Genomic DNA, 24,308 nt, shown 5'->3' with positions numbered 1-24,308 from the left:
AAAACAAAAGTCAAATATGAAGACGAAAGATTATTACACTTGCCTATTTGACGATTTTTTTTATAGCTAGCAAATTCAATTTTATTTTTTAAAACTCTTTATCTACCACCTGCATATCCTTTGGAACCCAGACTGTGTGTTCTGAACCCTGGCATGTTTCTAGACTGCCTCCCCTTCAGAAATACATAAATATTTGAGACCATTACTATAAAAAGAATAAAGTCAAGAGGCAAAACAGTCCCAAGACAGTGTTACTTTTAAAAATTATTTGAGATTATCTGCACCTCTGTTCCTCTTTGAAGCAAACGTAAATTTTGTGATTTTTTTTCTATTGGGAAATTTGATATTTTCAAACATATAAAAGCTCTGTGGAAGAGCAGTTTCTTTAATTAGGTGCACCCAGCAGACATCAGCTCAAGTGAAATCATGTCTCAGTTACAGGTAGCCCTCAGCATCCACTGTGAAGCCACTGAATCTGCAGTGAAACAAGACCAGAAGTGGCTCACCTACCTACGAGCAGTTCGATTCCTTTGGAAGTCAAAGTCGTGCTGCCCTGTGCTGGGAAGTCAGAAACTATTGCTCAAAAGTCACTCGGACCACAATCAAGGCCACTCCTCAAGCATGGCTTTGAGGTGTCCTCTAGGAGCCCTGAAATTCGGTCCTACTCAATTCTAAGCCCAAAGCCCTTTCCCTCACACCTGGTTTGAGAGGCGAGGCATGCCAAATTTCAATTCTCAATTTCCAAATTCCCAGACATTCTCAGCAAGCCAGAAAATGTTAGCAATCGGATCATAATAACTTCCAACCGCAACGCAAGAGTCAGTGGCTCAGTTACAAAACAGTTTTGAACAAGTTCCCATTTGACTTCCACGGCCACGGGCTTGATAAGAATTTCCTGAAATTATGTGTTGGCAGTGCTTCAAACAGAGCCATCCTCAGAAATGCACTGGTTAGTGACGTAACCTGTTATCAGCTGCCACTTCCGACTTCCATTCCAGGTAAGAAGATGTAAAGTGATTTCCGCCGTCCTCGCTGACCCTGCCAATTCCTACCGCCCGCTGACCCTGCCAATTCCTACCGCCGGGAGGTAAATCTCATACCTTTTCAACAAGACTTCAGCCAAGAATGCATTCTGAATGATTTGAATTTGAAGTGCTGCTGTGGGGGCAGAAATCCCTCCTAATTAAAGGCCAGCTCATTAACACTTTCATCCATATGGATTAGGCATTTACAGCGAGGTTAAATAGACTGTGGATCGATTTTTAATGTCAAGAATCTCATCAAAATTCCTTCTGCAGCACCAGCAAGTGCCTTCCCGCCCTCGTATTAATCCCTCAGGCCACTAGCCTAAATTGGAAGGCAAATATCACGAAGTCTCCCTGAACACGCCCTGAAATTAGAATCAAAACAAAATGGTGATGAAGAATGGCCGCGGGGGTTAATTGTGAACACCAGGAGGACAGGTCCCTTAGTGTCTGGCCTTCCGGGCAAGGCTGACTCAGCTCCTCGCTCCTGGGCAATATCCCCCCCACCCCCACATCCTGCCCTCCCAGGAACTTCCATGGCTCGGCCTTCCCCAGAGACCCTCCCAGTCCCAGCGACCTCCTCCAACCTCTTCTGCTGCTGCCTCTAGCCCCCGCCTCAGTGCGAGAATTCCCGAACACTCTCACCAATCCTTCCCCTTTCGGTTTATACTCTCGCCCCATCTATCTTAATAGTTCCCTTGACTTTCTCTAGCACCCACACACCAGGAACTCCATCCTTACCTCCCTGGTGTCATGCTCAGGACCCAATGCCGGTCGCAAATAACAACTATTTACTGGCACATCCACTTGGTTGGCCTGCCATTCCCAAAGGCCTTCTGCACATTTCCCTGTTTCTCTGAGTTACCCAAGTTAAAGCCTCAGCAATATCTTTGACTCTACGCTCACCTCTGGTCCCTACAGTCACATGACAACCAAACTCAGATGATTCCACTCCTCCAACCGATTTCAGGTCCCTCCTTCCAGTTCCCACCACCGTTAAGTTCAAGACCTCACTTCCACTTGCCTGAGCTTTGACTGGTCTGTCTCATCATCTTTTCTCGACTGTAATATCTAATTCTATCAAAATAATCTTTCTGAAAGTCACCCAATCTTTCTTGAAATCACCCCATTCCATCAAAATAATCTTTCAAAAACACAGATCCATTCACATCCACTGCTGATGCAAAATGTTTCCAAGTCTTCATTTTCTGAACTCCTTAGCATCTAGATTCACCCCGATGTGCCCCAATCAGCATCTTCAGCCTTACTGCCCATCACTGCATCCAGTGGATCTTATCCTGCAGCCAACTGGATCTCCTGTTCTCTGAACTTCCCCCCACCCCACCCAGGACTTTTGTTCCATAGCAACCTTCCCCCATGTATAAACCCAAACAACATTTCAGTTTCCAATTCACTGGAAATTCTGACTGAACTATTGTTAATATGAAAATTCAATCAGTATTTTGAGCATTTTAATCAGTTAAGTTCTGCCAATGCTCTCAAACCAAAGGCCACCAGTGACAAAACTGTAGTTGAATGCAGTTGGATTTCTTACTCATTGCCGCAAGGGGAATCTCGGGGTGTCTCGGGTCAGAGGGTGTTAGACGGGGCTTATTATAGGATTTGAACTCTGGCTGGGTGGTTTGGGAAGGAGTCACTCTGCATGCTGTCAGGAAGCAGGAGCAGTTCTACGCTTGAGTATTGCAATGAGTCTTGTCTATGGGTGGGAGTAGGCTAGAGCAAGGCTAAAGCTGTAACTGGCGAACAAGCAGCTGGCCCTCATTTGCAGTCAAAGGGGATGTTTGGTATTTTGTGGGTTGCATGGTGACCTTGTTTTTATCTGTACTTAGACAAAATTATGACACGATCTTGTTTGTCTGACTTTATCACGGCCTGTGAGTGACCGTGTCTGAGGTCGGTGTTCAGTGTGGGTGTTTACGTCTTTATGTGCAACAGGAAACACCACGGCCCAGCTGTGGTCACCAGCTCTTAACAACTCCAAGGCCTGCTTGTAAGTGTCCAACAAGCCCCCAGATGTCAGGGGCTGCTCTTCTCTTTCTCAATTCTTAGTGTCATCGTGATGGCAAGAGATTTAAACGTTTTCTTAGGTGAAGTACAGATTATGAAGAGCTGCTACTGCCGCAGCGAGGTAGACCGGATTCTATCTGGGTTCCCAATGGGGAGGGCAGTTATCGTATTTCAAAATATAACAGAGGAAGGGCATGATAATAGGGTTGGGATGTGGAGAAAGGAGGCAATATATTCTATAAAAGCAATGATACTCGAGAATAATATAATGTACAGATCGGGACCCTCCTAGAGCATGTTCAACGCAAGAAGTGACTTCATCTTAGTAAGCCTGGTAAGGTTTCCTAGTTGATAAAACACGAAAATTATCCACTGTACTTATCCAGGAAGCTAAATGCAATTAGGTTTTCATTATCAAGCTAAATGTTTTCATACCATCGTAGGTGTACATTTTTCTTTACTGCTGTTAACTTGCTATTTAAATCCCGACCATTAAGTCTTATCTTAGATTCTGTTTCCAGCAGACACTATCAGAGTGCTGATGTTGCTAAGTCTGAGTCTAACAGAAGGAAGCAATGCCAACTGTGTCTTTTAGGTCATCCCGACCAGAAATGCAGCCATAGGGAAGGATGTCAAAAATAGAGAAAACAGTACCTGAGATTCTTATAAATATAATTTCCTTTAAAAAAGTTCATTTGGAAAAAGTCTAAACATCCTTTCTTTTAATCCTCTAATGCCTTATACTATAAACTCCTTAAATAGTAACTTAAGGCACACTCTGTAATAGTAAGGTTCATTCAATTCGACAAACAAGGTTGGAGTAATAACTCAAGTGTATCAGGCAGGGGCCAAGACCAGTGAACTCAAGCGAACCACTTCCCTTCTTACCAGAGATTCCTTCCAGGACTGGTCAGCACCCAAATGGCATCTCCAGATGCCACCACTTCTTTGAGAACATATGAGACATCATCTTCTACTTTCAGGGGCAACAGCAGGTCCCAGGCGACTCCAGGCCCTGTGGCCCTGCTTCCCACAGTGTTGGTTGGACTCCAGGTTCTCTCTTTCTCCAGTCCTTAGGAGATTTTAATTTGTAATTTTTTTAGAGTACATGTGGCCTATCACTTAACACTGTCACTGAAAGATAACATTTCAGTGCTTACTCACTGCTGACATTTTATTATCTAATACTAAAATCCCATCAGAACTCCCTAGCGTGATAAGCTAAACATGAGGTTTGAAAATAAAGCACCTGGCAAATCTGATTTGCTGTCATCAAATGGCATTTTGTCAGATGGGAGCTAATTATCAACCTGACATGATTTCAGTCTGCTGCCACTTTATGCAACGGGGCCTGCTTGCTCTCGACAAAGAGGACCAGGCTTGCCACTCTGGAGCAAGACACCCAATTTCACCTACACTCGTGAGATTCTTCTATTATGCAAACTAGTGGTAAAGCAATTACAAGCTCCGAAAGATTAAGGCTAGAAATTTCGCATTCAGAGAATTGTCATTTTCACCTCTTACAATGTAAATTCTTGCCAGATGTTAAGATGCCTTTTTTGTTTCACACAATGTCACCTAATGATCTGAGGAAGCAACCCCTCTAAAAGCAATTTTATCTCCCAAGTTCGATGAGAGAGCTTTGACAGAGCTTCAGGGCTCTACGCCGGGGGACTGCCTACTAAATGCAGGCATCCAGGAATGGAACACACCTTTCTTCAGGCTTTTCAAGGCTCCTTAGAGGCTGGGCATTGGCTTTATCAAGCTAAATGCTCCAAAGGGACACGAATGAAGGTTGAGCAGGGAACAGCAGAGGGGAAAGAGGAGCTTCAACAGGAGACACGTCACCCTTTTGGCTTAAGGAAGAGTGTTGGAATCTCCATGGATAGAAAGAAACACTCAAGCTTACTACCCCATGAGAGGAAATGTACTGCGTGTCTCTCATCTAACGCTCTTACACACGACAGAAGATCATGGTCAGCAAGAGGACGTGGTCAGTATCTTGTCCCAGGTCTAGTCTGTGACCCCAACTGCAGCTGAACTCACGAGCATCTAAGACATTATTAGTGAAAGTAAACACTGAGGCCCAGAAATGCCCTGTAAATTCCTACAGTGACAGTCAACGAGTGGGGATCTCATGGGTCCTTTCTCCCACCCTCAGCTACTGCTCCCTGGGTGGACAGAGAGACACTAGGCAGCATATTTTCTACTTAGGACCATGTAAGCATCTGCACAGATGTTGACAGACTCTACTTGGTATTACTAAAAAGCCACATGTATCTTTAAATAACCACATCCCATTTCAAGTTTTAAAAATACACCAACTAAATATAAGGGCAAGTTTAATATGTTTAAGAACGGAAGTCGGAGGGGAAGGGGAAGAGGAACAAAGCCGCCTCCCGGTCCTGTGACATGTGATTCTTCCCTTTGGGCTCCCTGAGGGAACCAGGACTCCCAGGAGACATGTGTGGAGGATGCTCTGAGGTTCTGCTGCAGATGGAGGCCAAGGGCATTATTATTACCCTGTGTGTTATGACATCCAGAGCAGGGCGCTGGGAGCGGCGTGCTCACGAGTCATGACGTGAGGAAGACTGTTCTCCCGGGACAAGGGCAGCTTATTTCATCTGCAAACACAAAGTGGTCTTGGGGCCCCACTTTCCCAACAGGCAAGGGCACCACACTGCCCGGGCTCCCCCTCAGCTCCCTGAGGCCACGGCACGTGCCTGCAAGGCACATGGAAGAACACTGGCCCCCAAGGGGGCAGCGGCTCCCATCTTCACACTGCCTGACAGGGGAGGACGCGTGTCCATGCAGAAAAGTGTCCTCGTGTCATGTGTAGGGTTGAAGAAACTCCTTCCCCACGAGGTTTATGCAAAACCCCCAAATGTTACTGGGATAGTTAATTTCACGCGTGAACTTGGCTAAGCCACAGGACCTGAATATTTGGTCAAACAGCAGTCTAGATGTTGTAGTGAAGGTAGTTTTTAGGTGAGATTAGCAGTTACATCAGTAGGCTTTGATTAAATCCATTGCCCTCCGGAATGTGGGTGGGCCGCATCCAATCGGTTGAAGGTCTTAAGACCAAAGACTGAGGTTTCCCGAGGAAGGAGGAATTTGGGCTCAAAACTGTAATGTAGACTCCTTGCCTGAGTTGCCAGCCTGCCAACTTGCACTACATTTTGAACTTGCCAGTCCTCACAACTGCCTGAGTCAATTCCTTAAAATCGAGCAAGTTCTCTCCCTCCCTCTCCGTCTCTCCCTCCCTCTCTCTTTCTCTCTCTTCCTTTTCTCTGGAGAATTTTGCTAATGCACTTACCAGGCAGATTCAACAGCCCCATCCCCTCTGTATTTTAGAACAGAAAGGAAAGGGGCACTTGGCAAAATATCAATCCCATGATTGTTTACAAAACCAGAGAATTAAAACGTCTCCATGAAAGAGGTTTTTCAATACCCTTCAAATGCTTAGCCGCTTTTCCCACTCACCCCTTTAGGTGCCTCATGAGTATGAGATGTGCCCCTTGAGAGTTCCAGACGAGGCACAGGACAGTGGAACCAGGGCACCTGGGTTGGCATCTGGACTCAGCCTGAGTGAGTGTGTGGCCGCCAACACGTGGCTGAAGCAGGAATGAGGCATTTCATACCTCGGGGAGATGTGGCTCAACAATATCCACCTGGCAGAAGGGCACTAAAAGGACCAGAGATGTGAAGCACTGAGCTCAGAACCTAGAAAGATGAAGCTCCCTAAATAGTAGCTCACTGTTATACAGAAGTTACTAACAGAACACACTTCCTCCTACCCCTCAATGGGGAGAGAGACACACACAAGGATAATTAATATAATGTTTTAAAGACCAGGAAAGGGATATTGTTGCTGATTGTAGGAACTTGGGGGAAGGAAAGCTGATTCAGCCCCAGAAGGGGAAGTCTGCAGGTGAGATGGGGTGACAGGGCAGCTGGCACCCCGGGTGGAGGGCACTGCCTGGGCAGAACCAGGAGTTAAGCAAACCAGGGGACTGGCCAGCCATACGGATGCGCCAGAGACGGGGGCAGGCGGGATCATTGTGCTGAGAAACGTTCTGAAGACCCAGCTCCCGCAAGGATGCAGACGCGGGCAGGATAGAAACCAGAGGAAAGGAGGAGCTGCCCCGTGTGCGTTTTTTTAGACCACACCAGGAGGCTGTGCGGACACAAACTTTAACCAGGAACCACTCTGACTTCTGAGCGTCGAAACTTTCACAATAAACAATCAGTGATACCAATACAGAAGAACATTTGGAAAGTAAATGATGGAACTTTTGAACATTTACACAGGAAGTCACAGGTCCTCTAACACGGACTGTGCCCCGAGTAAGAATTTTAAAAGGTGATAAAATTCTGAATGGACTGCATTCTGCTTTGCATGCCCATTAAAATGAAAAACGTTCCGTCAACCTCAGAGCCCAGTAATAAAAGATATGTAATACAGTAAAAGCTCTGGAGTGACCTGTAGTCAATTGTCCAAAATAATTAAGCTGTTATAAGATTAAGCCTGTTTTTTTTTTTTTTTAATTAATTTATTTTATGGCTGTGTTGGGTCTTTGTTTCTGTGCGAGGGCTTTCTCTAGTTGTGGCAAGCGGGGGCCACTCTTCATCGCGGTGCGCGGACCTCTCACTATCGCAGCCTCTCTTGTTGCGGAGCACAGGCTCCAGACGCGCAGGCTCAGTAATTGTGGCTCACGGGCCCAGTTGCTCCGCGGCATGTGGGATCTTCCCAGACCAGGGCTCGAACCCGCATCCCCTGCATTGGCAGGCAGATTCCCAACCACTGCGCCACCAGGGAAGCCCAAGCCTGTTTTTAATTTTCTTCGTTTTGCTTACTTGTATTTTCTTCTTTTTCTACAATGACTGTGAAATGCTCATGAAAAGGGGAAAGGGTGCTTTTCAAAGCCTGCCTAGGGGAAGTCTAAAAAAGAAAGGGTGTCATACATGAGTGGGGTTCACTTAGACAGGTAAACCCATACAGCGGGCCAACCTGTGCTCAGATGCAAAAGTTAAAAGGCTTTGAGATTGGGGAAAGAAAGGACTTCCGGTCCATGCATCGTACCCACCTGGGTCACAGAGGCATTTATAGCTGGTGCCCACGCTGCGGCACGTGCCATGGGCGCAGGGGCTGAGCGCACAGAAGTCCACGAGCTGCGCGCAGGCTGGGCCCGTGAAGCCCGCACTGCAGCTGCAGCCGAAGTGCAGCCCCTCGGCGTAGCAGGTCCCGTTGTTCTGGCAGGGCCCCGAGGCGCAGGGGTCCACCTTCTCCTCACAGGCAGAGCCCAGGTAGCCTGTGGGAAGATGCAGAAGCGGGGAGGGGTAAAAAAGTTAAACTGCATTACACTTAATAACCAAGAAACTGGGGCTGCTGTTCTTAACTCTTCTCCACTGTGAATTGATTAATGCACAACCCAACAAGGTGGGTTTACTTAGCTTTGGTAACCAGGGGTTAAATTATGAAGCCCTGTGCTTCCATTTTGGTTGAAATACAACACATACGCTTGCTTAGATGTACAGATGTACAGGGACATACATATATTTATATGTATACATGTGCATGTGTGTATGTATAGACTAGAAAGATGCCAAAAATAAATTAATGGTGATTCAGGAAGGTGGGATTGGGGTCAGTGGAGGGATTTCACCTCTTATTTAATACACATTGCTGGGGGAATTTATTCCTTATTTTGTTTTAATAGATAAAGATATAATCCTGAATTTAAAAACGAAAACCCATATAAAATAGTGAACAATGACAAAATCTTTCTCCCATCTTTCTCCCTTTGTCCCTCACTCCCTTCTCTAGAAGTACCTACTGTTAGCAGTTTCTTTAATACATGCTTTTCAAAAATGTGGTTATTGTAATGAAAAACGAACCGTGGTGTAGTCATGCAATGCAATACTATTTGGCAACAAAAAGGAATTAAGTTCTGACATGTGCTCCAACATGGATGAACCTAAAAAACATATGCTAAGTGAAAGAAGCCAAATACAAAAGATCATATATTGTATAATTCCATTTATAAGGAATGTCCAGAAAAAGTAAATCTATAGATATAGAGAATAGATAAGTAGATGCCTGGGGCTGCCGTGGAAAGAGAAATTGACCAAAAATGGGCATGAAGGGTCTGCTAGGGTCGACGTAATGTCCTAATATTGGATTGTGAATTGTGGTGATGGCTGCACAATGCTGTATATTTACTAAAAAGCACCGAATTGTACTCTTAAAATGCATGCAATTTATGCTATGTAAATGGTACCTCAATAAGGGTTTAATTTTTAAAAATTTTAAACGTACTTCTTGTGCAGCTGATTTTTATTTTGTTTTGTGTATGCGTTTCAGTATTCCTCAATTTAAAAAATCATACATACTCTTACTGTATAGCACAGGGAACCATATTACATATCTTGTAATGAACTACAATAGAAAAGAGTCTGAAATATATATATAACTAAATCATTTTGCTGTACGCCAGAAACTAACACAACATTGTAAATCAACTATACTTCAATTAAAAATTTGTTTTAATTGTACAGACATATATACGTGAATCTATAGGTCTGTGTGTCCAAGTAAGTGTTTAACAATACTTTGGTAAAACCTATTCTTTTAATATTTTAAGAGCAGTTTGAAAATTAAATGAAGACTATTCAAGTTTTAGAAACAAATTTAAATAATTTTTCTCATATACAGTTCTTATTCCAATATTCTACTTCGCTTTTCGTATCTAGATTTAAATTTATGTTAACCATCTTCACACAGAACTCTCAGCAATATTGTTAATTTTTGTTGTTCAGGACACAGTGAATATATAAAACAAACAAAAATAGTTCCCAGACTTTATCTAAAGCATCACTCATAAATTGTCATAATCAATTTGATAATTTTCTGTACAGAAATAGAAAATTTTTTTAAAAATGCAATGTTATTCAACATCTTATAAACTTCTCTGTAGCTCTGACATTTTAAATATCATACTAAAAATGTACCACACAATCAGTTTTAATAACACTTGAATTCTCCAAAGAGTCCCTTTGCAGCCAAGAGTGGTATGTAACTCCATCCTTCATGTGATGTATTCCATTTCACTCTGAATGAAAAGAACATACTTAAACACATTTCACCCTATGACAAACTGAACAACCAAGGCAAGTCCTGACCTCTCTCATCTTCTACTACCTCACCCCAAAAACAGGGCTGAAATTATTTTCTTCATAAAGTTGTTATGGGTTCTAAAATGACATATATCAAAATTCCTAGAACAGTTCCCCGGTCTAATGCTGAATGAATGAATGAATGAATGAAAGAAAAATGGTAATAATAAAAGCAACAGCAGACATCCACTAGGGGCTGAGATGCACCAGACCGTTCTAAGCCTTCACGTGCATTATTTCATTTAGCCCTGGGGTAACTGCATGATACAAGAACTATTAGTAGCCCCATTTTACAGATGAGAGGATGATGACAGAGAAATGTGAGGTATCCAGTTCAAGTCTACTTAGCTCGTGGGTGGCAGAGCTAGGATACAAGGCCCAAGCTCTTAATTCTCCACTATACTGCACAGAAGAGAAGTCAATAACGCCCAATTAAGAAAATGTTATGATGTGTAAACATAACAAGGACTTGTGTTTCTATTCTTTTTTTTTTTTTTTTTTTTTTTTGGGCTGTGTTGGGTCTTCGTTTCTGTGCAAGGGCTTTCTCTTGTTGCGGCAAGTGGGGGCCACTCTTCATCGCGGTGCGCAGGCCTCTCACTGTCGCGGCCTCTATTGTTGCAGAGCACAGGCTCCAGATGCGCAGGCTCAGTAGTTGTGGCGCATGGGCTCAGTAGTTGTGGCTCACGGGCTTAGTTGCTCCGCGGCATATGGGATCTTCCCGGACCAGGGCTCGTACCCACGTCCCCTGCATTAGCAGGCAGATTCTTAACCACTGCTCCACCAGGGAAGCCCCTGTGTTTCTATTCTGCTTGGATATTGGTGAAAGAAAAAATAAGAGACTTACCAATCAAGTCAAAATAAAGGAAAAATGAATTTTAGGAAAGTAATCACTCTACATTCACGTTGATATACTCGGTTACAAATATTAATATGATCCACATAGAATACTCCAAGTTGAAAGAATGGTGGATAAAAAGGTGAGGAGATGTGAAGGATCATGACTCTGGGGAGAGCCAATATTTCAATGAGGCCAAGAGGAGATGGAAAGCAAGCATGAATGAGGGCACTGGTCAGAGGCCGCATCATGAACACCTTACATGCCACACTAAGGAGATTGCACTTCATTCTAAGGTCACTGGACGTCAACTATTTGCGTGGTTTTGATATGCTTAATTGCAAGCAACATGGAGAGTGTATTAGTGGAGTCTGAGACTGGAAAGAGGAAACCAGGTGTTTACTAGAGTAACTGAAGTGAGAGGTCATAAGGACCAATTTGTAGCAATAGGGATAAAGAATGTGAGGCAGATTGGACAATTATTTTACAAGTAACATAACATTGTTAGTTCAGGGACCAACTGGATGGTAGAAGAACCGAAGAGCGGGCAGGGCCTAGGGATACAATGTAACAGGAGTCAACAACTCAAATGCCAGCAGGAGTCCAGCAGACCATGTTGATGAAGGAAGCGGGCCAACTGTAAGGCAGTAGGGAGTGGCAGGGACTGTGGCAAACTGGAAAACTCATGGCCTTCCAAAGGGGGTGGCCACCACCCCCCTGCAGCCAGCTGCTGCCATCTGAATGTGAGGCCAGTTACCAGATCTTCTAAATTTTCAAGAAATATCTGAAATCCAGATTCTTGTTTGAACCCTTACTATTTTAAAATGTTGATAAGTCATTTCTCTGGTAAATAAAACATATCTGAGGGCCCTGTTTATGTGGTTTCTCGGTGTGACTTAATGTGAAGCACGGGCTTTGGAGCCAAAAGGAACTGGGTTCAAAAACCATCTCTGTGCACTAAACTGTGGGACCGTGGGCAAGTACTCAATCACCCTCATCTGTTTCATGGAGTGGAGACAGTAATGCCTACAACATATGGCTTTTATGAAGCCTAAATGTAAAGATCTATGGCAAACATTTGGTACAGTGACTGGCAAATAGTCACTGTTTAATAAGAAGTAGCAATAATTGCAGTGTGATTCCCAGATTAGGAAACAATGTTGGTGGTGTTGTTACCAACTGCAATGGAAAATACAGGAGGAGATTCCCCGGGGAGGCTTATGATTCCCAGGGGAGGAACAGACAGACAGATGGATAGGTGGATGGACAGACAAATGGATGGTTAAGTTTTAAGAAAGATAAGAGGAAAACCAGGAGAGGAAGGTGTCACTGAAAACAATGGAAAAGAGAACATCAAAAAGGGAGTTGTCAAAAATGTCACCGAACTCTGCCTAGAAGCCAGGTGAGCTGGCCCAAGATAGCCCGCTAGAAGACAAGAGACCTCATGAATCAAAGCAAGCCAGTCCAGTGAGGCCACCCAAGACCAGATAGCCACCAAGCAATCTGGCCTGTGACCGGCTGAAATACAGCCCAAATTGCCAACCCACAACAATCATGAGCTAAATAAATGATTGTTGTTTTTACCACGAAGTTTTGAGGTGGTTTGTTATGCAGCAAAAGCTAACTGATACAATGTAATAGGAGACACAGCACTACATCTAAATAGTAATGTGGGCCAGAAGGAAACTGTTGTTTTGCTCTGCTTTATGTAAAAGACTTGAAAGAGGAATTGATTATGTACTAGAAGAAACTTTAACTAAAGAAGGAATCAATAAATCCTTGTTGAATATCTAAAAGGTTCACTGCTGTTGAATCAGGAATCCTGCATTTTATTACTATTAAAATTTCCCTTTTCTTACCATTTCAAGAAAATAGGAAAACAAGATGAGATGCAAATAATATTTATATTTTCAGAGAATCCTAATATACCTCAGTATATACTGAAGAGAGAAGACACCTTTGACATATTATCCAGTCTAAAAATATATAATGTAATATAAAATGCCATTCTGTTATAAAGGATGATGACAAAGCAAAAATGAATTCAAGGTGTATCTCAATACACTTTATGGAGATGCATGTGATATAGGGTGATTATGGGATAATTTTCCTAGCTCACAAGATTATTAATGAACATTAGAAAGGGGATTCACAGATTAAATGCTGAGCCAATTTTCAAAATACTATTTGTTATGGACTAAATGTTTGTGTCCCCTCAAAATTAATATGTTGAAGTCCTACCCCAAAATGTGATGGCATTAGGAGGTGGGGTCTTTGGGGGGTAATTAGGATTAGATGAGGGTGGAACCCCCATGATGGAATTAGTGACCTTGTAAGAAGAAGACACACCAGAGCTTCCTCTTTCTGCCACTAAGGACACAGCAAGAAGGCAGCCAACTGCAAGTGAGGAAGAGAGCCCTCACTAGAACCCGACCATGCTGGCAGCCTTATCTCAGACTTCCCAGCCTCCATAACTGTGACAAATAAATGTCTGTTGTTCAAGCCACCCAGTCAGTAGTATTTTTTTATGGAAGTTTGAGCTGACCAAGACACTGTTACTTTGATCAGCAAATTCTCTATTTCCTTCTATCACCTAAGCAATTGTTATCCTCTTACTCATATAACATTGTTTTCTAAGTGACTCACATCTTCTTCAGCCACCTCTTAAATGACCTTCCTAAGAGAGAAAAGAACAAACTTTCATAACCCAAAGAATTCAGGGCCAGGAAACCCAAGCTTGAATCTTCTTACTAGTGTATGACCTTGAGCAAGGTACTTAATCATTTTGTGCTTTAATTTCCTTACCTATAACATGGGGATGACCCCTGATGTGTAGGATCAAATAAAACTGTATGTGGAACTCAATAAATGTTGGATTCTCCTTCCTTTGAGCAGTGCTTCTGGGGAAATTCCAAGTTGCCTGTGTCCAGAGTTTGTGGTTAGGGAAACTGGAAAGAAGCTGGCCTGTCAGCCAATCTCTGGAACACAGTCAAATTTCACATTTGCATGAATCCTTCATGGTGGAGTCCTGAGTACATCTAAGAGCGAGTGTCCTGGAATCAGAGGTGCTCACGCACTTTTCTCTAAACACACACACAGTTATTGGGCCATCCGGTGAGGCTGATGCGTGGAGGTGGGGTCCTAGAGCAAACAGCTGAGGGAGGAGGGGACGAGCAGAAGCATCCGTGACAGCCTTTCTGTACAGGCTCAAAAGGACAGTCTGTTGAAACTGTTTATTAATGGCTAACACCTGTACATACCAGGCACTGTTCCAAGAGTTTCAACTATATTAACTCATTTAGTCCTGGCATCAGTTCTACGAGCTAAGTACTATCATTTCCTTTTCAGATGGAGAAACAGACACAGAGACAGATCAAGCAACTTGACCAAGGTTACACAGCTAGAAAATGGTAGCAATAGGATTTGAACCCAGGCAGTCTGACTCCCAAATCCAAGCTCCAGACCATTACTCTTAGCTGTAATACTTGATATCTGGGCTGTAGTAAACTTAGCAGAATACCAGGATACAAAGTCAATATACAAAAAATAAATTATATTTCTACTCTCTAGTAGTACGTGACCATACATTTTTGAAAATTTAAACAGCACTTACCATATTATTAAAAAGCATAAAATACTTAGGAATAAATTTAACAATAGCTATGTAAGTCCTCTACACTGAAAACTACAAAACACTGCTTAGAGAAATGAAAAACACCCAATAAATGAAGAGCTATACCATATTCATGAATTAGAAGGCTCAATATTATTAAGATGCAACTCGATTCACTGCAATACCGATCAAAATCTCAGCTGGCTTCCTTTTGTACAAATTAACAAGGTGACTCTATAATTTATATCAACATGCAAGGGACCTAGAACACCCAAAACAATATAGAAAAAAAAAAAAAAAGGACAGATCTGGAGAATTTACACTAGCTGACTTCAAAACTTAGTATAAGGCTATAGTAATCAAATCATGATTACTGGGGTGTTTACTGTCTGCAATTCAATAAATCAAATTCTGATTGATAAACCATATCAGCACAATCAAGTAACTAGCTCTTGTACGTCTTAGCTTCCTCATTTGTTAAGAATGGAGATTACGGAATGGCTGTATATATCAAGTAGTTATAGTTGTGCTGGCAGAGAGAAAGAGAGGAATTGCGGTGCTCATAGTAACAGTACACGTTGAATTCTTATTATATTCCAGGTACTACGGGAAGCAAATGGTATCCATCTTTTATTTATCACAACCACTGAATCAACTGGGGTCTACTACTATCCACTTCTACAGAAGACGGCTTAGAGACTTTATATTAGGGAACTAGTCCCCCAGGGACACTCAGTAAGTGGGAAAAGCAATTTCAAAGTAAGATCTATCTGAAACCACATCTGTGCTCTTGAGCCCCATGTTAGGCTTCCTTGCATAAGAGTTTGCATAAAAGCACTTGAAAAGTTGAAGGTGCTATGCTAGCATAAGAAATTAGGGCCAGAATAGAGCCATTGGTGTCCTGAATTCTCAAATTTAAGGCAGCTTTAGAAAACGGAGTGATGAATTTTGAACGCAATGCATTTGAAATGTCCTGAACCTGACTAGTTCTCAGTATTTCCAATATCACATGGAAGATATTTTTGAAATACAAGGATAAATCTTGAATCCTAAGGAGTAAACATATCGCATACCACCTTACTTACCAACTCCTTATAAAATCAAAAGTCATCTTTAAAATCATCCAAATATCAAATTTAGAGCCACGATGCCAACCAACGCAAGCATGGCCTTCCAATGTGTTGATCCAGGCCAGATGTTGACTAGTTTATGGTCCTTGCTACAGTGCATGCTACAGGGGCATTAATGTGTAATTTTTTGAAATTTTTGAAACTAGCTTGTAAACATGATACTGATCACAGAAAGCCTGAATACTGAGTGAATGTAGTTTCAAAAGTTAAACTGCAGCCCAGATAAGAAACGTTGTATATTCAATATCTAGATATATAAATATAAGTACCTTTGGAAGTGATCCCAAACGCAGATATAGTGGTATATGAATCCGATTTCTCTGTATAAAAATATGGAAGTTGATGACCCAAGGCTACGACAAAGACTGGTATAAAATGCAGCTGTGCACTGAATTTTCAGGGTGCAGGGCAGTTCTGAGAGCGCTGGTAGAAAGATGTTTTACACCACACGGTAGAAATGGCCTTGGATCATCTATAGCTGAGATTCAGCCAGAACATATTTCATCTTTCCAAGAAACATTCTAAAAATGAACCAAGATTCTCATTCACTCTATTTCCTCCTCTGCCTCTCCCTCCATCCTCTCTCTCTCAACACATACACACAGACACACATTACAGATAAACAGCTTTAAACTCCATCTCCAATAGTAGGAACTTTTATGCATTTTCCTGTTCCTGAATAATGTTACAAGTCTAAAAGCAATTATTTTAGATAGCCTTTGGTAAAGTTTCTCTTTTTATTAGCATAACTCTTTAAGAACTTTGGTCAGTCTTTCAATAATCTCTTAAGGTAAATATTTCTGAAAATTCCTCTTGCAGAATATGCAAACCAAATTAGTTACGGTAGCAAAGGCAAGAGGGGTGAAAAACAAAATTTAACATTCTTGGGATCAGCTATGTTCCTGGATACATTCAAACTCCAAAACATGAAGAACTCTATATAGGAGAACACATGAAATACAGCTTTGTGGAATACTGTAATATAAGTAATAAAAATAATAATAGTAACGTCTCTGAGCTAAAAGATTAGTAAATTACTGGATGCTAATGGACTAGTATATCTGGATTTACAATCCTACTTGAAGAATAGAAAATGAACAACTATTTGATGACGTTAACCTAAAGGTGCAGAGAGGATGCTGAAGATGGTGAGACTTCTTGTTTGGAATAGTTTATTTCAAACCATACGAACCTCACATGATGGACATCAGGAAATATTGGAAGGAAAACACAGTAGCTCCAGAGAAAACCTCTATTTCAAACACAAGGAAGTAACTTCAAAGAGACTTGGGCTTCCCTGGTGGCGCAGTGGTTGAGAGTCTGCCTGTCGATGCAGGGGACACGGGTTCGTGCCCCGGTCCGGGAAGATCCCACATGCCGCGGAGCAGCTGGGCCCGTGAGCCATGGCCGCTGAGCCTGCGCGTCCGGAGCCAGTGCTCCGCAACGGGAGAGGCCACAGCAGTGAGAGGCCCGCGTACCGCAAAAAAAAAAAAAAAAGAGACTTAAAACAACCCAATGCAACAAGAAGAAAGTTTAGAAAAGGATGAAAGATTTAAGGATTAAATTGGAAAATCAAACAGAACTGCAAAAGAAATCTAAGCAATGAGAGGCTAATGAAAATACTATGATTTAGCTAGTTGACTGTTGCTTCAAATTTTGTATTTGAACCAGTATTTATATGAATATGCCTGCTCAACATTTATTATGTACAGAAAAAAATCAACACCCTTGAAATATACATACACGTTATAGAAATCAGATATTTAAAACCAAAAGAAAACATTTCCAGAAGATTTTAAATTACAAGACAATAAAGTCACTCTATGTAGAAAGCTACTGAGAGGTCAGAAGTTTCTGCAATATTAATAAGGGAAATATGGAATAAAGTATTCCTTCCATGAACCTGAACATTTCATCTGCACTGCCAAAGTTACAATTATTTCTCTCCTCACCTATTATAATAGTTTCCTGTGATGAGATTCCCTGTTCTATCTTACCCCTATGACCAATTCTCCAAATAGCAATGAGCATAATTTACTTAAAATGTAAATATTATCATGGCATCCAATTGCTCTTAGAATAAAATTTGACCTCCCTCCCACAAGCATCAAGTCCTGCGGGCTAGGACTCAGCTGACCACTCTGGCCCCTCTCTCTCTAGGAGCCAGCCCACTGGCCTCCATTCAGTTCCCCAGAAGACAAGCTACTCCCCATGCAGAGCCTTGCAACATGGCCTGGACACTGCTGCTCCTAACTGCTTCACAACTGGCTCCTTTTGGTTCTCGGCTTCAACGTTAAGACAGACAGGACTTTTCTGATCACCCCATTCTAGGTATCCCTTTCTTATTGTGTATCACAGTGTCCTGCTCACTACCTTCATAGCACTTCCTTGAATTTGCAGTGACGTAGTTGTGGATTTCCTATCGCCTGTCTCCCAGCCCACAGGACCACGGACTTCCCGGGGAAGGAGCCATGCTAGCTCCTCTCAACCTTGAGCCCCAGCACCCAGCATAGTGGCCACGCTGTAAATATTTATGCAATAGACGGACAAACGAATGGATGAGTGACAGAGGACACACTCTAACAGATTTATTACACACTAGGGTAATGAGTAAAACAGGATTGATAAATATGTTTTAGGTTTGGGGAGTTACAATGAGGAAATATGAAAAAGATGATTGGTCAATTGTTATTTTAATGACAGAGGTATAAATGAATAATCACTGAATCAAGATGAAGGTCGACAATGTAGTTCATCTAAGGGGCTTGATGAACTGCAAAGGGAAGCAAAGATAAAGAAGAGCTTTGACTCTCAAAAAACTTATTCTCTAACTGAAGAGACCAGAAGGGCACATTTAGGACGATGAAGGAACAACTTGAGGCCTTTTTTTTTTCTTTCTGCAAACATTTTACTGAACGATTCCAGTGTGGTATGAGGTTGGAGGGACCGGCCCAGGCTGTCAACATGGGATCAGTGTGTGCAGCACAGGCTCTAGAGTGGCAGTGATTCCAAAGAAAGATGGCTTATTACCGGGGTGGGGCAGGCCAGGAAAACCTCGTGGGAGAGTTGGGTTTTGTGCTGGGCTTCAAAGAAAAGCCCAAGATTTGGCTGGGCAGAGAAGGACGAGGAATGATATTAGAATCAGAGAAGAGGTTCTGGCTGATGTTTATGGAAAACTTAATTGGAACCACATTTGTTCTGGTTCTAAGAAAGCAGACAGTTATGTAAGATAAGGAGGAAAAGGGGGAATATCTAGGAAAAGCAGTTACAAAAACATCAGACATTAAAGGCCCAAGGCGATTACATATAAATTGTGACTTTTAATTTTTAAGAAAAGCCATTTGAGAGAGTAAAAACCACTGGAAGGACTTTCTCTTTAGGAGAATAGAAAGACAAATCTAGATCTAAGACAGGAAAATGAAAAGTAACTAGGAAATAGAGGAATGTTAAATGAATGTTTCCCCAGTTCAGCCTAAATAGAGAGAAGGCAGAAGAGATGAAAATTATTTAAAGTAGATGAATTATATGGGCAAAAATAATTGGCTATTAACAATGGAAATTTAGAGGTTTAGTCAGAAGGTTCTGCGATTTCCTTTGGGCATTCATTCATCTAACCTGTACTAATTGAGAACAACCATGTACCAGGCACTGCTCAAGACCTTATATTCTGGTGAGAAAAACAAATAGAAAGATAAGTAAATATATATCATTAGCTAGTGCTACATGGTACTGAAGCAGGTAAGGGGCAGAGAATAATGGGGGTCATCTTAAATAGTGTAGTTAGGGAGACCTAAATGACCAGAGGGCATGAGCCACATTCAAGCCAGGAGGAAGGGTTCCAGCAGGTGCAAATGCCCAAGGAGCAAGTTGTGTCCAGAGGTGAATGGCGCCCCTTGCAGGACAATTCTCAAGTAATTGGTGTGTTTTAAGAACAACAAGCCACCGGCAAAGAGGAGCAAGAAATGATGCTGGAGAGGCAACCAGGGATGTGTGGGCCCTGGACCACATTTTTTTTTTTTTTTGCGGTACGCGGGCCTCTCACTGTTGTGGCCTCTCCCGTTGCGGAGCACAGGCTCTGGACGCGCAGGCTCAGCGGCCATGGCTCACGGGCCCAGCCGCTCTGCAGCATGTGGGATCTTCCCGGACCGGGGCATGAACCCGTGTCCCCTGCATCGGCAGGCGGACTCTCACCACTGCGCCACCAGGGAAGCCCTGGACCACATTTTCGATGGCAGATCACCAAGGTTTGAGAGATGGGGAGTGAAAACATGGACTTTCCATTTGAGAAGGATTACTTTGGCTATTGTGTGGAGAATAGACTGCAGGAGACAAGAATGAATCAGAAAGAGAAGCCAGGAAGCTTTCAATGAGTCCAGACAGAGCTGGAACCTAGAAGAACCCAAGAGGCTGGGAATCTTGGGCAAATGATGTAACCATTCTCTCTGACATGAAAAACAGGAACATTTCCCTGTAAGAGAGTCAGAGGATTGCCTTCCACACGTAAGAAGGATCTTGATGTCTCAACTCATGGAAATTCTAAGTCTGGAGAAAAATTAAAAAAAAAAAAAAGATAGGAGCTAAGAAATGGGACATGCAAGGGAGACACAGGTCCTGAATACCCACCATATATTACCCAGCAAGTCCATGAGATAGGCATTATGTTTTACATAGTATGAAACTGAGACCCAGAAGGGTTAAGTAACTTGACCAAAGCCATCTGGTAAGTGACAGAATTGAAATTCAACACAAGTCTGTCCCTCTCCAAGGACTTAACGAATTTTTAGCCTCAGTTTCTTCATCTGCTTTTTTAAAAAATAACACTCATTTTCATGAATTTTAAATGGGCTGATGTGTAGAAACACCTAGTTTCCACTTCCACACAAAGAAAATCAAAGGGGTGCTAGGCCCTGTTGCTAGGTTTGCCAATGTCGAGACCATACCAGGCATAGGGCCATTATCCCCTTTCTTGTGGATGTCAAGGCTTCTGTTGGCATAGAAGGCTTTACAGAAACTTTCTTGGGCTGCTCCGAGTAATTAATCCCTGAGGGAACTCTGTAACTCTGCTCTTCAAGCAAGTGGCTCTCAACCCCAGCTGCACTGAAACCACCTGGAGAGTTTTTAAAAATTCAGTGCCTGGTTCCCACCTCTGGAGCTACTAACTTAATTGGCCTGAGGTGTGGCCTGCCGTCAGGATTTTTTAAGGAGGATCCACCTTTCCTTTACACAGTTTTTTTCTTGGCTGGTAGCCACAGTGTTGCTTTCTATTTGGTCATGAGGAGGGAAATGCATACACTATTACGAAGTTTCATAACTATTTTTTCTCCCAACCAAGACAGATTTAATCTTTGCATGTGGTATGATAGCACTCTACTGCTACAGTATTTATTTACTACTTTTAACCCCCCAAATTCCATTATCATTTATTTTGACAACTGTGCACCAATTTTCCTCTTTTTTTAAACCAACATGCCTCTTTCAGTCCTTATACTTCGGATGAAATGGACCCCAAATGCCAGCTCCAAGGGTGACTTTGTGTCTAAAGCCTGGCTTGCCAAAGTATTCCATACCATGGCCGCATTGGTTCAGGGCTGGGCAAATGTCTCAATTCAAAACAATCCAAGTCAGCCTCACGGCTTTTGATTTATTGGGAGAAGACAAACTCTGCTCCAGCCATTCTGACAATGGATCCAACACAGGAAAGGAGAGATAAGATTGTTGGAGAGATAAAAACTCAGGCTTGATGATACTGAGCCCCTGGATCAAGCCATCTTGAGTTCATCCTGCATATTTGTTACATGAGCCAATGCACTCTCTTTTTTTTTCACTAGCCTATTTGAATTGGATTGTCTGTTAACTTTAAAATCAAGATTTTTAATGGATACAGACATGCTCTAAAAATTATCTTGTATGGAAAACAAAAGGCTATCACCTAACCTAGCCAATTCTCCTAATAAACATATAATAATAATTTAAAAACATGAATGTATGATAAGAGTAAGGGGAAAAGGGCTTCCCTGGTGGCACAGTGGTTGAGAGTCCGCCTGCCGATGCAGGGAACATGGGTTCCTGCCCTGGTCTGGGAAGATCGCAGCTGGGCCCGTGAGCCATGGCCGCTGAGCCTGCGCGTCCAGAGCCTGCTCCGCAGCGGGAGAGGCCACAGCAGTGAGAGGCCCGCGTACCGCAAAAAAAAAAAAAAAAAGAATAAGGGGAATGAAAGACAGACATAGAGGAACAGCTGTGGTCTGAAGAAATGCGGTAGAACAAGAAAAGCTTTCACAAGCATATTTAGGAGTTAGATGTAATTGGCTTCTTTTAGAATTCTCAAAGACTGCAAATAAAAGATAAGCATCGTTCAGTGTTTTCTAACTGACTGGTATTTCTTCAACTGAGTCTCATCTCTGCACCTGGACCACAAGGTTTCTGGGTTTGTAAAAGTTAAATACAACTTTGTAAGCCCTTTAAACAAGTAGTTCTAGTTCTAGTTCAAGTTTGTCCCACAGAACTAGATGAACAAACGCATAAAAAACACGTGTATGAAAAGTTCTCTGTAGCAGATAAAAAACAGCAAAAAGCAAAAAATCAAAAATGAATAAATGTCCCTTTGGCAGACTCCACTTCCTCAGTGATTCTTAGAAGCTGACGTTCCTCATTCTGTCCCGGCCCCTCTTCTCTTCCCCTCCGTGTTCTTTCCTGGGGGGGTCTCACACATGGCTGTGGCTGGAATTAAGACCTATAAGTAGAAACCCCCTGAACTGACCTTTCCAGCCCGGTTCTCTCCCCCATGCTCAGGTTCATTTTTCATTTGACAATTTCACAATTCCCTCTGACTCTTCCATGGGCTTCTTGTGCTCATGTCTTATCCTCCCCTCTCGAAGCTGCTCACTACCCAAGAGCACCCCCATACAAGAAGGTGCCTGCACCTTCTGAAAGCTGGCTTGCTCTGCCTGGCCCCACTCCTCCTCTCACAGCCAATCTGCCATGTCCCTCTGTCTCCATGGTACCACTCTAACTCATTCCACTATGCAGTTCACCTAAATTACAAGAGATTCCTAACAGGTTTCTCTGATTCTCGAACTCCTCTGGTCCCTTCTTCTCACTTCAGCCACAGTAATCCCTCCCGAATGTTAAAGTTCTGCCCTTCCTGGGCTAAGACTATTCCTGAAGTTACTCTCAGGTGACGCCCAATCACGTCATCATGGTGTTTAAAGGCCCACCTGAGCTGGCTCCTACGCTGTCTCCAGCCTTTACTGTCCTTCCATCACATTCTGTGTCACAGCTCTGCAGAACGTCTTTTTGTTCCTCACATATGCCACCCTCCCTCTCCCCTGCCTCATGCGGTTGGTTCTCTCTTCCTGGGAGGATCTCTCCTCTGCCCGCAGCCCTCACCGATTCACCTTGCTGCTGCTTCTCCTTCGGGTCTTGGTTGAAACATCAGCATCCTTGGAGCACTTCCTGACTTTCCTCCCAGGCCCCAGTCTCAGTGAGGCTTCCCTCTTCTCAACCACCCAATCACCCCAACACAGCTCTATCAGAGCCTTGGTCAGATCTTCATACCCGCTATTCCATAAGCACCAAGAGCTAAAGCCCCATCTGTCTTATTCACTCCTGGAGCCCTTGTGATTAGCTGCCACAAGACAGGTAATCAATAAACGGCATGTGAATGATTAAGTCTTTTAAGTACATAATGCCACATTCATATGATGGAATAAAACACAGCCATTAATAACCACCCTTTAGAAAAATAATTAACAATATAAGATTATTTGAAACACAGTGTTCACTTTTAGAAAATCATTACAAAAGAGAATGCACAGTGAGATCCAATTTCAGTTTTCTAAAACGTGCGTTAAAAAGATTTCAAAGATGTTCACCTAAAACTTAAAATGATCTCTTTTAAGGATAGAATTGTAGGGGTTTTTTTTCTTTGAGCTTATCTGAGCATAGATTCCTTTGATAATCAAGAAAAAAATGATAAAAATTACGTTAAAATGTTATATAAAGTCCTGGGCTGTAACAGAAAAGAGAGTCATAGTCGAACGCAGTGACGATGACCAGCGGTGAGTAGATCATCCCATGGGAAGGCCCTGGATCATAGTGACCAGAAGTATTGCTAAGTGTAGAATAGTTAGGAGTTGAAAATGAGGAAGGGACTCTAAAAATGGCAAATTCTTCATAGAAATTACAATAAAATATAATTGGGTCAATTTAAAACAACATTTCAGTTGCGTCCATGACCTGGCTATTGTAATTAGTGCTGCGATGAACGCTGGGGTGCATGTGTCTTTTTGACTTATGGTTTTCTCTGGGTATATACCCAATAGTGGGAATGCTGGGTCAAATGGTAATTCTATTTTTAGTTTTCTAAGGAACCTCCATACTGTTCTCCATAGTGGCTGAACTTAAATGTCCATCGACAGATGAATGGATAAAGATGTGGTGTGTGTGTGTGTATACACACACACAATGGAATATTACTCAGTCATAAAAAGGAATGAAACTGG

General features: G+C 42.5%; 1 protein-coding gene across 1 annotated transcript in view; it reads right to left on the bottom strand.

Annotated features, from left to right (window-relative positions):
- DNER (delta/notch like EGF repeat containing) overlaps positions 1-24,308 on the bottom strand; it is a 247,215-nt gene that overhangs the window by 59,954 nt on the left and 162,953 nt on the right. The window contains exon 9 of the mRNA XM_024740527.1: positions 8,141-8,365. Within this exon, the coding sequence (XP_024596295.1) occupies positions 8,141-8,365 (225 nt within the window). The remainder of the gene's footprint in view (positions 1-8,140; positions 8,366-24,308) is intronic.

The sequence above is a fragment of the Neophocaena asiaeorientalis genome, unplaced genomic scaffold (assembly GCF_003031525.2).
Source record: "Neophocaena asiaeorientalis asiaeorientalis breed wild unplaced genomic scaffold, Neophocaena_asiaeorientalis_V1.1 scaffold388, whole genome shotgun sequence".
Classification (NCBI taxonomy): Eukaryota; Metazoa; Chordata; class Mammalia; order Artiodactyla; family Phocoenidae; genus Neophocaena; species Neophocaena asiaeorientalis.
This window is presented reverse-complemented; position numbering and strand designations above follow the sequence as displayed.